The 17,274-nt window shown below is 41.4% G+C and overlaps 1 protein-coding gene across 7 annotated transcripts in view; it reads left to right on the plus strand.

Moving 5' to 3' along the window:
* LOC105567998 (nucleolysin TIA-1) overlaps positions 1-17,274 on the plus strand; it is a 166,056-nt gene that overhangs the window by 17,796 nt on the left and 130,986 nt on the right. For 3 of the 7 annotated variants that reach the window (XM_012023326.1, XM_012023321.1, XM_012023328.1), the window contains exon 1: positions 2,229-4,393. The exons of 1 other annotated variant lie outside the window; for it this stretch is intronic. In XM_012023326.1, coding sequence (XP_011878716.1) covers positions 4,216-4,393 — 178 coding nt within the window. In that variant the 5' untranslated portion in view covers positions 2,229-4,215. Of the gene's footprint in view, positions 1-323; positions 1,840-2,228; positions 4,394-17,274 lie in introns of those variants that run through there. 3 more of the 7 variants (XM_012023322.1, XM_012023324.1, XM_012023323.1) reach the window with 3 other exon arrangements.

Genomic DNA, 17,274 nt, shown 5'->3' on the forward strand with positions numbered 1-17,274 from the left:
TGCTCGCGACCGCGGTATCGGTGTATGCACGTACGTGGTATTGTGTTGGCATGACCGTTAAGCATTTGATACGGCCACCTTCCTGTCGCGCGTCCCGTCGCGCCGGTGCTATTGTCGCCGGTGCGTTCGCGTTGTAACCGAGCCGCGTTGTTTCTCCGTGTGCGATACGATCCGATACGCCCGTCGACCGTGTACCAACGACGACGAGTGTGTGACGCACATACGAAGAGCCGCACTTAGAAACGGCGTGCATACTGAAGTGGCCGCGCACGAAAACGAAGCGACAAGCCCGACGAAAGCGGACGTGCGTGTGAGTCGAGATATGATAAAAATGTAAAAACGAGATAAGGAAAAATATATAGGAAATACGGGGTAAAAACTGAATCTCGAGAGGAGAGCGTTCGTGAACAGAGTATGAATATATTTCACGGCTGAAACCCTAAAAAAATCGAACATTCTCGTCGGGATGTTAAATTTCAATCGTTCGATAATTGAAGAACATTGAAGATTACAAGAAAGTTGCGGCATTATTATAAATTCAAACTTAGACAAAATGAGATATTAATTAACATTATTATTGTTCTATCTGATACTATCAATATAGCACACGGTTATTTTTTATTTAACATTACATAAATAATCTTGGAATCGTAAATTTTTTATACACTGCGAAGAAAAAAAAAATTTTTATTCGCAACTGCACGTACAAATAGAAAAGTTTTCATTAGAAAACTTTGTATCTTGCGATTGTCCCTACTTGTTGGAAGTTCATTCAACAATAACACGTAAAAGAATGGAGTAAAAGTTGGCCTACATTGAGGACAAAGTTAACGTAAAATTTAAACATGCCGCGATGATCTATCACTACTTTGCCCCAACTTGATGCTCCCATATTTTTTCTTAACGACGCACTGACGTAACGCTCTTTGTGTTGTCGCATTCTACTTTCACGTGGTCATTCTCTCATTTATTACACTCGATAAAAACGAAATAGGAGACAAAAAATGGAAAAAACGTACGCGCTTGCCATTGGTTCTTTGTAATTGTTTCGCCAATGTCTCTGTGTTTGCATACGGCCTTATGCACATAATATAAGAGCGATAAGCGCGAATGTGTGTGGGTTCCGACGACGGCCGTTCACAGACGCGCACGCAGTGCGCCTTGAACCGTCCTCGTAACGCGAACGAATTGGCAAAATTTCGTTTTCGTCGGCAGTTCGCGACGGGAATCCAGTGCCTCGGCGATACGGGTTGCGTCTCGCCCTTCGACTTTCGCACGTTTCGACCGTGTACCGTAGCAGTTCCATCCGATAGATATAATCGATTCCGATAATTGCGCGACGCGACAGCTCAAGCAAGACCGTACGACGATGCCTATTGTTTGCAGAAGCGCAGGTTTCAGTTGGTAATGATCAGCATACGGCGCGTGTGGGTACGGCGATGATGACCATTTGGATAGAGTGAGCGAGCGGTGGGAGAATGCATAGGGAATGCGCATAGAACGCGTCCGCATAACCGGATATGAATGTATTAATTATTGAAAACGGGACAGAGACGGCCGACCGCGGGCAGATATAAAAACACCGCGGTACAAACAGCCGCGGAACTCGTGGATTATTTTGGGGCTGCAATTACATTTTTTATACGGCAATCCGATGTTGCGTCTGCCCGGTGCAACAGAGTCGTACGCCACCACAAAGCGCATCTACTATTCGGATCGAATTAATATTGCCTGTTTTACTTTGAATATAAACGCACGTCAAAGTAAAAACGAGAACGCTTTGTTGTCAAAGAACTAGTGAAATAAAATATCGCTCGCTACAAAATATCGTAATTTCAGGTAACGATGATTATTGTTTCGCAATCATGAACGTGTTATTACATTTTGCTTCAATAGACTCCCCCGGCTTTTTTTTATCATAGCGCGTTTTTAAATACGCATTTGTAACCCTTGCAGCTCGTTACAATTGTACCACTTTTGCAGTAATATTGCAATGTCATTTATGAATTTAATTGTGCACCGTGATAAAAAACCGGATCTCTGTTAAGAACGTAAATCGTTTTAACACAGTTTGATTATATCGCATTTATCAATGAATATGATGACAAATTTCGAAACATATATATTCGTATAACTTGCAGTCTCTTTTAACGTTCTCTGCGTACAATTAATTTTTTTTTTTGACAATTTTCGAAGCAATTTACGGATAAGAGAAATACGCAGGCAATACGAACAAGTTAACAAACGCAAAGCGACGTTAACAAATAGGACTGATAAACGGTAGCGTTTGGCTCATCGCCAAGCTACTTAAAATTTGAACAATACGTAACGCCTCGAAAATCAATACAGACGATTCATAACTTTGCACGAAACGTGCATCTTAATTCTAGCTCCTGTAACTCTCGGCAACAAGATTAAAATGAGCTTAAATTTATAAAGACGTTAATATGAAATTTCATCGTAACGATGTAAACACTTTGCTGATACTCTTAGCCAGCTTTCCAACATTATACGCTTATTATTAGTATACAACAATTACTGTTTCTTTCTCTTCTCCTTCGGGGAGACGTCAGCATTTTTATTTTAAACTATCGAGTTAAGAATTTGTGCTGAACAGACAATTGCATTTTTCTCATTCTTTGATTCTTACACTATTCTTATACCTAATAAATGGCGTGATAATAATTTCATCTCACACTCTTGTGTTTTCGTGAGTTAAAGGCTCAATTGTGCGATTTAAAAATCTCAGTTGTACGTGATTTTCAAGATACATTATTTGTAACGATGTACGGGACGTAATGTATTTCGCGCTGTGCTAGTGTCTGGACCATTCACAAAGTTACGAGTATTGAAGTTACGCGTTACTGAATTCTTAATACATCAAGAGGTGTCTTTATGCATATTTAACAACGCCTTGTTTACTCGGCGATAAACTAGCCGCGAAATTGACCAATACGGTCGGCTATTGTTACGTAGCACACGTATTAAGTTTCCGGGAAGCACGACGGCGCGATAATACATATCGCTGGGACAGGGCAGTTTATTCCTATTGTTTTAACGTGAAAGTCAGCGCGCGACGATGCGGCCGGCAATTAAAAACTCCGTCAAACACCGCGTATCTGAAGTTTATTAAACACGGCCGCTCCTTCGTGGCCGCGTAGAAATTCAATTTAGTCGCAGCGAGGCCTCGCGCAGGATTACGCGATCGCGAGGCTCCTCTGTTCGGTGGAATCGAGTCCCAACTACGTAAATGGCACACGGGCACATTTTTATCTAGCCGCGACCGCAGCGTGCAATCAGAGAAGCGCCCGTTGACTCGTGACGCTTCCGGTTCAGGCTTCCGGTCCACGGAACCGCACCGTTTCCGTTCGGCTGCCCAGCCCACCGATCCCGACCGCCGAGCGTCGTGGTATATCGAGGCCCCACGTTCGAGGAGCGGTATCGAGATCAGTGCTAACGCTTCGTCACGAGAATGCAAGGACGGAATATTTGCGCGCGCCAGGATAATTAGTTCCAAGTGGTATTCGCCGTGGTTGCGGAGAATCGAATTGCCGTGCATGTGATCCGCGAGTAATGTCGGTTATTTAACCTACCGTACGAGTTGACGTGCGAGATTAACGACCGGTTCATTGTCTTGAAAAGTGCGCTAATCGGCGGCTGCGATACAGTAATTTCATGTGCGGGAAGGAAAGTTTGCAATTTATCGGCCAATTTCGACGACAGTTAGAATGCTGAGGAATCGAAAAGAATGGTATTAGAATGGTGAAACGTTAACATAATAATTAATTAGCGCCATTGTGTCGTTATAGTGATCCATTAAACGCGCGTATATTTTCATTTTACTTTTTACAAATTTGTCATGTATATTTACGGAAAAAAGGGTCGTTTGCAATTTATATTCAACGCACGGAAGCTATATCGTCTCCATGCTTTACAGCAATATACTCCGCGTTATCCCTAACGAGAATGTGAAATTCATGTTGCGGGATGATAACAAATGAGGCATGCGTCGCCTCAACGTCCACGGTCGCAGCGGGACAAGGAATTTATTGTGAGGACGATACCAAAATTAAGGATCACGATGATCGTCCGGCGCAACGTTTTCTGATCTCGTCGGAGGTCCAGCCGGATAATTGCGGTCGATCATCGAGTGAGAGAAGTGGTAATCGGCGCGCCAAGTGGATGCGGCTGTATCTGTGGCTGTGATACGCGAAAATGGCGGTTGCGCCCGGTAAGAATAAATTGAAAATGGGCAGTGCGGGCCGATACTACGGTGCTTATCTCATCTACGACGTGGCAAACTCATGCCTCTCCGCCTTGCACGCCAAGATGCCTCCTCCGGTCGTCGTCACGCGAACGAACCCTCCGTCTCCTGTGCACGTCCAGAACCCCCGTAAGTTTTCTTCGTCTTTTCTACATTTCTCCGTTTGTGTGACTGCCGCGATGGCGATTGCAGATGTTCGATTCCCTCGATTTTCCCCCGCGCGTTTCGGCAATTAAATTCTTCTCCCGAGATAGATTGGAGGTAGATTTGGTAAAGTGTAATAATCGGGGATATTTCGCGAAAGGATCCGGTTTAGTTTGTTACACGTAGCGAAAAACATTTTCTACAAAGAGATTTAGATATTCTATAAATAAATGTAGAAATTGATGTTGAAATACATCATATGCAGATGAGACAACTGTTATAAGACACGTTCTGATGTCAGCTGTGAGATATTAGGTGCTGGATACAAAAATAGCCAAATCGTTGCTCATCGTTTACTGAGATATAAGAGCTCGTTCGGATAGATAATGGCAGGATCTTTCCGGTTGCATGTTTCGAACCGATTAGATCCAGCACATTTAAAGAGAAAATGAGAAGGAGGATATTAGACGGAGCAAAAATAAAAAGTTTTCGCGGTTACGATCTTGTTAACATTATCAAGACCTTTGCTAGGCAAGTCGTTGTGCGTTGTGCAACCGTGATATCGCACATGTGTTTCAGCACGGCGACTATTCCGGCCAAGACACAATGAAGCTCTGTTCCAGCCAAACATATTCACGCACATTTATTACGTTGCGTCGCGCGGAGACACATAATTATATTGTGCGGACTGAGTTACATTTAGGATTACAATATTCTTAATTACATTAATGTAACACGAGAATGCCTGTGCTCATAACACGACGCCATCGCATTTCCCTCGCGCAGTCCAGCACGAGATTGTACTTGCATTTTTAACCCCGGAGTAGATAAAATCTAAATACGGCGTTTCTCTCGAAAAATTCGAATCAATTTCACGTAGTAGGCGAGGCGCTGTACGGTATACTAAACAGTTCCACGCCCGTTTCCGCACAAACGACTTTTAAGGCAATATCGATAACATTAAATATTCACTACCCAAATACGTCCAAAGCTGATGTCTTATTCAGAGAAATAGCGGCGTAACAGCGTGCATGCGAGTGCGGCGTACATTATTCTCATAACCGTATGCCGCGGCAATGCGTAGTAAACTGTTTTCAATGGCGAATATCGCTATACGTATAATATCGCGATATAAACTAATACTGATGGTTAGTAACTCGAGGAAGACTTCTCATAATAGCTGCCGATCTCATGTCGCGGATAATGGTAGCGTGTTTAAAGGGGAATATTCTTTAACATTGTGCATAAGTTTTTAGAGCGGCAGAATTATAGTTCTTTCACACATGATTATAATGTTTCTAAACGTTATATTGCCATTGAATCTTTGACGAGACGCTGCATGAATAAGCGAACGTCGTTTACATAAGTAAAAGAATGGAAACGCACGATTTCAATAACGATAAGGCTGTTAAGTTCAAGAGATAATGTAATGGCGAAAGTAATGGTATTTAATTTAATAATTGAATAAGTCACCTGTCGCGTATATTTATCATTATCTGTATCAGTGCGGCTAACGTACAAACGCGTCCCTTGCTCATTGTTTGAACATCGATATCTCGCGCCGACAATTTTTTTTCCTCTCGACAGCCACCCTTGTCAACGATACCGGGTAGCGACCGATAATACGCGACAAACTCAATAATACATCAACATCCGATATGTCGCGCCGCGCTTTCTCCCTCTACCATTTCTTCCGACACCTGCTTTCACGTCCCTTGTCATATTTTATTTTCTTCCATTCCCTTTATACTTCCAACAGTCGGCCAGGTAAGGAAGTAAGAAGGCATAGACGCCGCGGCGTAAGAAAGGGTGGAAACACCCTATGAGACGGGATAGCGTGTCTGTTTTGATTTATAAGAATTCACCACGAACCCCTAACCCACCTTTCTAAGTCTGGCCTCACCCCCGGGCTCTCATAGATCGAGCTAGATCAACCCCCACCCCCTCGACCTATCTCGCGCGTGAATAATAGGCAGATACCCTACTACCCATCGCTCCACCAACCTTGCCACGATTTTCTCCGCTCATTCCCCGCCGCTCTCTATCTCTTTCTCGCTTTTCCTCCCTCCCTCCCTCCCCCCCCCAGCCCCCGCTCTTTTTTCATTCGTTTCTATCGCGTCCTGATCGCGCACCGATCGTTCTTCTCGCGAACGACGGACGAGCTTCATCTCGTCGCTGGTCAATGAAACGATCTATCAACGTTTGTGCCAGAACAAGAACTGTTACAAAACATTAGCGAGTCATGAAAGATTTTGCATCGCCCGTTTCGCGAGGGTATACACGGATCGGGGACACGTCATCAATCTTTTTACTTCGCGCGCGTCGGTCCGGTTCCAACGCGGCTGGAGATGAGTCGTGATATCCGGGAGGACGAGTCGCGCTAATTTGCAGATGTCGCGCTCTCACATTGATAAATAGGAAGTATCATTTCGATTACTTCTATTTTTCGGTAGAGTTACGTAGATCTGTTGTTGCTGCTTCTCCATTGTATGAAGACATTGTTGCGTAAGAAGATGCATCTCCATTTTCAAGAAAGATACCAATATGAATCCGCACTACTTATAATAGATTTTTTATTCTGCCATTTTATTAATATTTTATCTTTTAGTTTGTAAGAAATAGAAAAAATTATTATGTTTTCTTACGTAAACTTATTTATTAAAATAAAAAATATCAAGATTACAAGCTTCTGTTGTTTGGTAAGAAAATTAATCATCTTTTATGATGAGAGAAAGAGAGAGGGGGGAGAGAGAGAGAGAGAGAGAGAGAGAGAGAGAGAGAGAGAGAGAGAGAGAGATATGTCATAAAGATGCATTACGCGGAACCGAAATATAATTACACGAACAATTTAATTGCAAGAACAATTTACAATTTAGAAGAATGATCTCCCGTTTGTATAGCAACTTGCTACAATAGTCAACTGTGCACTGCGCACTGAAGAATACAGGAAATGTCTACAAACTTTCTCAATGCACGTTTGTCGGCCTACTTATTTCCTCAATGGGAGTTTTTCACTGCGACACACCCTGTCGTTGCGGTGTGCCTGTCAGCTTTAATCTACTTGTGATTGTTATACGTCTCTAGAAAGCCTACTGCCCCGGCTCAGTCATCGATTATTACTGTAACAGTAAAAGTGATTTTATGCCAGTTCATTAACTGTGGTCAAAAGTGCAATGCAGTAACCTCATAAGAGTAAAAGTGAATAATTACATAAGACGATAAATTTGCAAGTACACGTACATATAATGTTTTTTTAACGGAGATTTCAAGTATAGCGCATTAAGAGTAGAAGCAAATAAGAGATCTTGTAATGCAATGTTAAAGTACTATATCGATTAGATTTTTCCACGTAATATCTGACAATATCTAAATGCAGATAACTTTGCCGTATGTACGAATGTTCACACTTGCCGTTTCGCGAAATCTCATGAAATATGCTGTGTGTACCAACGTTATTCAAGGCGAGCGCAAGCGCATCGTAAGTGCTACCATACGGTTAATTATTCACAGGCGCACTCGTATAATTATCGTACAATTTCTCCGCAATATCGCACGTACTATCGTTATTCGTGTTGCGACCCTGCCATCGGCCAGTGTCATACCTCCAAACGTGCAATTTTTTTTTTGCATTGTTCTCACGAACGCGAGGTGTACATCGATCGATTCCGCGTACTTACAGCTTTAGAGCTTGCAGCCTGAAACAAAGTGCATGTGACATATACACGTTAGCCGAAAGGCAGCTGCATTTTACGTGTCGATGTAAAAGCTGAACATTTTTGCGCCATTAATTAAACGAAAGGTGGCGCCGATAATTTTTATATACGTTGTGTGTTTTATTCTAGTTTTATATATATTTCATTTTTTCCCTTGTTTTAACACTAATTCTGCAAGTGCAAAGCAGGTATCACAAACATTATGAAAAAAATTAATTACATTAATCTATTAAATTTATGAACAAAATTCATCTAAAATTGTTTATATCGTACAGCTATTTACACGCACCGTTCGACGTTTGATAATGCATGCAGCCAATAAACATTTGTCAATTTTGAATATATGTAAAATTATCGATTGCAGCAGGGATCAATGTTACGTGTCAAGCAGAATTCGTTGGTATTCAGCAACCTGTTATTCGCGTACCTTTATCTTAATTAAAACAGAAAAGTGAGTCGTGCAGGTCGCTCGTAAAGCATCTCGCTTGATTATAGAAACAATACCTTGTTAACCTCCCACTAGCGATCTGCCAATCATGTCCGCAAGTAAGAGCCACTGCCGTGCAGCTTAGACGCCCGGAGACTTTCACGGTATTTGTGTAATCGTTGTAATCCCTCTGGATATCGGCTTGTCATAAATGCAATAAAGATATCGTCATTGCCATCTTTCGCTCACGACCTGATTACGCCGTTCAATTTATAACGCTAAGGGAATTCTTTTGTACAGAAATTCTCCTCGTGAATATTATTTATCAAACTAATCGAGATTGAGAGGTATTTTTTATGATATCCGAATTTCAACCGGTATCGTAAACAACGCAAGAAGATTAAGAAATTACTCTTTATATTTCAATCTGCATTTTATGCATGTTCTATACATCCATTTCGTGTATCTGCCGCATCTATTTTGCATTCTAAAACTACATAAACTTTCTGAAAATTTATTGTGTCCAAATAATAATGGCGAAGGCTCGCGATTTAGTCGCTATGTATCGCTCTGTACGTTTTAAAATAACAATCCAATTTCCGTGCAGGAACATTTTATACACATACTCGCAGATATTTGTGAGGTCAAGCTCGAATTACTCCCCCGGGGAAGCCCCCTAGGTTACCTCTTCAAAATTGCTTTGCATAACGTATTTGTGTAAGATACAAGAGATTCTCCAAAAAAATTATTCCCCCGTTAAGATAAAAAGAGCGGCACATAATATTTCTTCGTTATTACTTCCAGCAACGGGGTAGAAAAATTCGAAATTCACGGGAAACACGCAGATTGTCCTTTTATACGTCGTCCGCGCATAACAGCCGTTCCCGGGGAAAACGCATCGTACATTGAGGTGATAAAATAATAGCATCGTAAAAATAAAAGCATGTGGCACGTATCACACTAAAATTGACAATATGCGTACACATCGGCGCGATCTTGAATGCAGACACACAATCGCGAAGCTGTCGTGTAACAATTTTTGGATCCCTCGAGATATGATTACAATGTGGGTAATAATTCAACGTGTAATTCACATTTTACAGCAATGTTATTATCATGTCAGTCATAGAAGTTTTATAGAAGGTGCCAAGATATATTTATAGCGCGTTATAACTATGTTATAAATTATAATTTCTTGCAAAATTTATTTTGCAATTACAAAATTTATTTTTTTAATTGGTGCATTACACATAAAATATATTCATATTATATATACATATACATATAAACTAGGACTATTATGGCTATTATACTATTGTAAATAATTATTTTATAATGCACGCATATTACAATAATTGCTTAATTATTATTAAACGTTATTATTGCAGTTAATGACTATATATATTGTCATTAGTATAATATAAGTCGGATTTAAATAATTCGTGTAATCGACTTTGCACGAAAACGGAGCTGAAACTTATACACCGCATTTATTTATCGATTATTCTTCTACCGAGCACACGAAAACAAAATTTACGAAAAGTTATTCATCCGCAACAGTAACGAGAACGCGGAAGCCGTTTTTCAATGACAGAGTTTCACTTGATATAATGGCAGATCGTTGCCGGGCCAGAGCCACCGTTCAGCGGTTTTATGAGATGTGAAATTAAGCCCTTCTAACTGCCGTCGGTCATTTTTTACATCTAAAATAGACCCGCGGCGTCCTCTAAAGTTAGTACGTATCGATGCGGAAAATCAATATCGTTTTGAGAACCCGCGACTAGCGTAAACAGCAAAATGTTTTGGTATGCTAAATGAAAACTTTCGCACATTGATCGATGCCAGTAAAATAGGCAATTATTGAAACTATTCAATTAATAAACTTTATACTTTGATGCGGAATTATAATCTGCATCCTGTTTGATATAAAATTACTTAGTAATTATTTTACATTATGTTACAATTAATCTTTAATTTGATTTTTAAATACTTAAAGTGTAACGCATTTGTTTGACGAATATAACATTTATTCCGTCATACTTAAATCTACTTCTTGAAGAGCTATAAAAACTCGATTTGTATACGTCACCCCTTACTCTACGTCTCCCTTACTTTTGCGCGAGTAATAAAAGTTAATACAAATGTGCTCTCTCTCAGTTTCTATTCAATCATGATTTTCCGCAAAAGAACTTTTAAGTAGTCATTATATTATTTGTACAAATTTGCCGTAACAATCGCATTTTCTAAAATAAAACGCAGATCTTGATAATCAATGAAACAGTTTTTGTAACAAGGTTCATCTTGTGCAAAGCTTAAAGAACAGCTTTTCTTGATGCGACATTCCCCAATAAATTAAATTTTCGTGAATCCTTTGCGTATGTCACAGTATGTTATTTTTTTTCTGACAAACAAATCCTTTTCAGTAATGCGATAAATATTATTATTGCTTATATTATGGACTCGGTAAATTATTCCATAAAACGTTCATATTCTTAGAATGCGCATGTCAAAGCATCAAGAAACGCTGATAGGTTGGTTTATAACATATTCCACCTTTGATATGTTAAATTTTCTGTCACTCCTCTCTCGAAAACAGGTGATATTTCTCGCGCGTTTCGGTTTTCGATTCTCTTTATTCCGTTAAATTCACTTCACCATCGCTTCATTCTTTCGCTATTCCTCTTCGCGCCCTCATTCGTCCCTACTTATGTTCCCTCTTTCATCCCTTCGTGAACTTAGCGAGGTTTCCTACAGCTCGCTGCATCCAGCAGATTCGTTTCCTTGCCCTAGCTGTTCTTACCGTCTCCCAACGTCTTCGCTTAATTACCAGCCGTTTAGGTCTTAATTGTTAATTTAGCGCGTTACGTTATTCTTCGCGATGCTCATTAAAGGTGAAAATGCGGGTTGGTTTCGTCGCAAGGAGGGGAAATGAGATTTCTCTTGAGAACCGCGAAACGGAAACGAGAAAAACAGCAGCGGACTAATAAAAAAAATGAGAGTGGCAAGGCTGGCGCTTTAGCGCGACCATGTCGTTAATGGAGCATTGTAAAATGTATAGAGCGGAAATATAACTACGGGTGTCGCGATAAGAATAGCAAGAAGATAACAGGCTTACTACTGGATCTTTTAACAAGTGCCGCGATCCACGAGGCTTTGACAAACTGTCATGAATAACACGTTCTCGTGTAGGAAAGTACTCATAATATCTACATTTGTCCTTTGTTCGTTAAATGTAGTTGTTCAAGTTCAACTTTAATTTCACGTACTCGATGCAGTTAAAACGTTGTGTATAACGCTCGCGAAACGTATAGCTATTTAAGACATAATTTAGAGCACTTGCACACAATAAATAGATGAATTTGTTAAATATTTCTACGGTGCGTAATCTTTTTATAAAATTTATTTTATAAAACGTTTTGGTAAATCCAAAGTTCCAAAAAGTGTGCGCAATTTTTCAAGACCCTTATTTGTCAAGCTACCTGTGAATTTTCCACGTCGATGCGCCAAATAATTCGATCACAATTTTAAAACTAAATCCACGTTTCTCCGGCGGAAACTGTACGTCAATGGTCAAGGTCCTCTCGTTAGATCAGGAACGTTATTTTCTCTATGTATTTCAGGGTCGGGCAGGAACGGTAGTTCTCGTCCTTTCCTTCACTCTCCTCTGCCTTCTTCCATCGTTCCTCTTTCTTGTTCCTACTTCGCTTTCTCCCTATCCTTCTCTTTCTCACCGGCACATTCTCTCATTCTCTTCTTCCCTCGCAAGTCCGAAGATAAATATTTCGGTCACGTAGTACCCATCGTTCTCTCTCAAATGCCGGAGCTTGCAAGCTACGCGCTCAGTGCACCGCTCTGAGTGATATTTTGCTATTTAATCCTCTCTCGATGTTCAGCGCGAGTTCGCGCTCGTCCTCTCTTCGCACGTTTCCCATGCCCGGCGCCGTTTCTCTAATTTTCAGGAGAAGACGTCTCGGTTCGCAGTCATCGATGGTCCTAGCACCTTCTACTGCATCAAGCGATCCACCAGCTTTGGAAAGCCATTCCCGACGGCGCGGGCAAAGGCATAACCCTCCACCTTCAACCATCCACTCTAAATCTAAACGAGGATAGCAGTGGCTTGGTGCACGGGTTACACGAGTGACCCGTCGACGATTTTTCTTGAGCAAATCCTGGCCTTTCCTTCCACTCGTAACATTCGAGCAACTTTGCCTTCCTTTTTCTTACTTCATTGTTATCTGTCGCTATTGTCATTCGTCGCTCGAACAATCCTCTCGATAGCATATAACAAATTAGCTCGTCTTTGTCAATGATATCCAGAAAAGAAGCTGCTCCTCAACGCTCATCAATGCTACGCAATTAATATCAATAGATTCCGCCCATGTTGAGTTTCCTTTCATTTTTATGTCGAAGAAACTAAGATCGAGGAGTAATTGCTCTGGACCAATAACCGCAACATCCAAAGTGAAATTAAGTCTGTGACTCGAATTCTAAACTTGAAATCGGGAACCAGGCTTTATTATAGAAGTTGGTTGGAAATGCACTAAATCACAGTACGTACACAGACGCTCGTGTGTATGTGCTCGTGTGTATTGATCTTTACGCGTTACATGAATAAAGTTCATGATATGAAAGCGGAGCTGTATCCATACCTTTGTCTACTCCTATAAATATGAGTGCTCCAGATTAAAAGAAATCGCTGCTCTGTAAATGATAATTTATGTCCAAAAAGTTTCTATTCGTTTCGTACTCAAAGGCTTATGTTACTTTTCTATAGCAACACATTAATTACGTCATTAATCATACGTTGCCAGCTTGTTGTTATTTGAGTCTAGAAAAATCTCGAGGCAACATAGATGTTTAGAAATTACAACAAACAAATGTTTGCTCCGAACTGCTACGATGTTATAGTGTCGTGATTAAGTTTTAGCAATGCATTGATCTTCCGACTCTAAAGTTTTTGCAGTAATACTTCTCTGTCAGTTAAAAGACATCATTTTTTTTTTATAAAATCGACGAGGCATTCTCGCGAGCCACCATTCTTTTAACCTTTAAAGGTCGAGCCATAGAAGCATGGAAGGAGAGAGAGAGAGCGGGAGAAAGAGAGCGAGAAAGAGAGAGAAAGAGAGAGTAATTACGCGCGGGGTCGACTATGAGCACCTTAAATTGCTCGGATGCACATCGTGATGAGCGACGGCCGGGCGCGGGGAACTTTATTAGCAGCGGGTCCTATTTATAAACTAATAGTGATTTATAAACAGCGACCAAACAATGGCGCGGTGTGACCATGAATCACCGCAGCCCGGTGAAAATCGCGGCGCGCTGCCGCGGGCGAACACGTTAAGTCTTCGCGAAAATTAAAGAGCTTTCGCGAAAATTACGAGGGACATAGAAAACCACGGCGCAGTAACGTCAAGACTTTTGCATACCATTTGCAACAAATTACGAAAGGAATGTTGAAGTTTGGACAGTTCCAATTTACTCCGTGCCGCCTGACACGGCCGTGTGCTTTGGATCTTTTCCGCTGGTACTAAATGTATTGGGCGAAACGTATCGTAATTTGGCAAGCGCCGTCAGGCAGGCGTTGGTTGCGCACAAAATAATCCGGTTATTCGCGTAAGGACAAACGTTGCAACAGATGCAATTATCGACACACGAGAGAAATAATGTCTGAATAATCTTCACGATAGAAAAAAAAATTTATATATGAATGTGCGAGATACATTTTTGCACATTTGTAGTATCGATACAACTGAATTCGTTAAGTTTCAATTTCTACCGTGAAGCGAAAAATCTAAATTTAAATCGGAAGGTGAGTGGCGTGAAAAGTATAATGAAAAGTTGGAAAACTTTTCGAGGGAGCTCCGCTATATAGCAAAACGTAGAACAACAGTATGTTCTTTCGTATATCTTGCATAATATACATATATTTGCATGCTATAGTCTTTCTTCAACGATTCTCTTTTGCACGCGTAGCATACTTTTCAAGACGTCTTTTCACAAGACTGCCCTGTAATTTCACCTCTGAATCATAACTTACATAAAATATTAGCAGGTTGCACGATGCGACGGAAGTTGCTAAGAACTTCGCCTCGCTTCAAGCTGGACAAAAAAAAATTAATTTTTTATTTATACATACTGTTGGAGATTAATACACGCGGGATGCCGTTTCTCTCACTGCGTACTCGCCGTGGATATTTCGACATTTTTGCGTTACGGAAAAATTGACTTGAAACTGGCGAAAGAATCCGTACATAAAGTTTGTCAATCTTAATCGAGATCGCCCAGCATGTTCGAATTGCGAGCAATCCAGCTACGGCCAATCTTCACCAGTAAACGGTCAAATTCGAGAAAAAGGAGAAAGCGGAGAGGCAAAGACCCGTGGCACCACGTTCGTTTCCCGTCCCCCGCCACTCGCCGCTTCACCCTTTTTATTCCACGAGATAGATAAACGGCGTTTCGTGTCCCTTGGAATAACCGACTGCGATACTGCGGCATGAAATTGGACGACGCTGTCACAAGAATCGCATTAGTCGTCGGGCGTAGCGTGCTGGAAAGTGCGCACACAAGCTAATTACAGGACAACACGAATGCCTCTAATTACTTTTATTCCAATTCCGACGAAATTTGTTGAAGCGGGATTCCCCGCGGACGTGTATATCTATCTATAATGCACCGACGGTGTAGGCGCGTACGGTTTAAGTGTACGTACGCGTCTGCACGCGCGTACCTAGCGGTGCATGCCTATCGACCACCGATGGTCTCGCTATTAAAATTCGCGATCGGGGATAATCCGCAAATTGACCGAAATCTCGATGACAAAGCAGCGACAGCGTCCGTTAGTAGTTTCATAGGGTCGTGGGCATGCATAGTCGTAGCATGATAAAACCCGGTCACCAAACAGAGAGACCTGATTTCTATCGATCGAATCGGCACACCAGTCTGCTGAATTGCAATTGTAGTGGAGTAGATCACGGAGATAGGAAGGAGCAGCAGAATGAAGAACACAGTAAACAAGACGACGCAAGCAAGGGATATGGCGCTGATAAATCTTTAGCTATCCTGTGCGCGGATACGGCGACATAATATGGGTCGTATTTTCTAATGGTGAAAACGAACGCACGGATAGCTGAAAAGAAATACTAAAGAGAAACCGTAGGCCGCCCGAATATCGCTGGCAAAATCACGTACACCAATGCCCAGTGGGTATTTTATTTTGTTTTATCTTGTTTAATTATCTTATTTTAACTTTATAATGTCCCAGCAAGGCCTAATGCCCCAAAAAATGGCTAGTAATACCCAGTAATGCCCCAAATCTGTACACCACAATGCCCTCGGCGGTTTACCCCTCGATCGTTGCGGTTAATTGTAGTTTTATCAGCAAAGGGAGAACGACGGATTATAAGGGAGAGAAATAACACCTTCGGTATGACAATTAATTTTGTCTTGAAAGATCGAAGTCATTTCTGATGGAAAAAAAAGCAGCGACATTAAAGGAGAAGTTACTCGGAAGGCTTTCTGAAAATAGAAGTCATTCACCTTTGGAGGGACATGGCAGACGTCTTAAACGAAACTGAGATACTGATAGGATACTGGGAAAGCTGGTGCTCGCGCGGAATTGCTTTACTCTTCAGGGACGACAATCCCGTTCGTCTCTCTGGCATGCAATCGAATCATTCCTTCCAGATCAGCACCGGCCATCTACTGTCTCTACTATTAAGTAGTTTGTTCAACGATTTGGATCTATATATTTGCGCAAGTGAGGTGCAGATGGGATCAGTTTTCAAACCAAATATACTTTAGCTCCTCGCATATCATCGATGCACAAGACCTAGAGCAATGCGCAGTTTCCGATTATAAACGTGATTTAACAATGATAATTATATTCATTTCCGTTATATAATTCGTTAGATTTAACGTGAATTTGAATGTTTCATTTCACTATATTCAGAGGCATTTACCCTTGACTTGCAGCCGCTGTCTACTTGCACTTGTGAATGGCCCGTTTTATACTTAATTGGCACTTGCCGCGGGAAAAAGATAAAAGAGAGAAGCGCGGTTCAAAGGAAAGTTAAATTAATACGTGTCGCATCAACTTGCTATCAACTCCATCTCTTTCACGCCCTGTTACGTGACAATCACCCCATTTGGTTTAATGAAATTATATCAACGTGAACATTGTCATTAATTATGGGGCAACTTCCGCAAACAAGTTTAACGAGTAATTCGATGGCACGGTATTAGCGTGTGACGTATGAAAGGAAAATCGAACGAAAATATACGGTAGTTCGGCGGGCGAGCAGTGAAAGATCGGCTTTCGTAGGTCTAGCGTTTTTGTAAGTCTGCGGTCGTCTACTTTACGTTGGTCAAAGGAAGTGCGCGGTGCAGGTTGCTTTTTAGCCCTTCCAGTTTTTCATCACAGGTTCAAAGAAGATATTATGTGAGTAGAAAAAGAGCGAGAGAGAGAGAGAGAAAGGGCGCGCGGGATGGCAAGTCCATTCCTCTCTATCCCGTTCAACCGTTCAACTGCCACGGCCGCTTTCGCGCCGCTCCTTTCTTCGGGTGGTATTTGAAAACACTCCCGCTCGGAAGCGGGGCTCGGTAAGTGCGGGCTGGAAACTTTGATAGGCGACCACCTAACCGCCTTAGCGGGTTGGTAATTCAAACAAAGCTAGCCCCGTAGTGAACCCGCCGGATCCATAAATCGGTAAAACGAGAGCAAAACGCGT

The sequence above is a fragment of the Vollenhovia emeryi genome, unplaced genomic scaffold (genome assembly GCF_000949405.1).
Source record: "Vollenhovia emeryi isolate VEMERY1.0 unplaced genomic scaffold, V.emery_V1.0 DF939132.1, whole genome shotgun sequence".
Taxonomy (NCBI): domain Eukaryota; kingdom Metazoa; phylum Arthropoda; class Insecta; order Hymenoptera; family Formicidae; genus Vollenhovia; species Vollenhovia emeryi.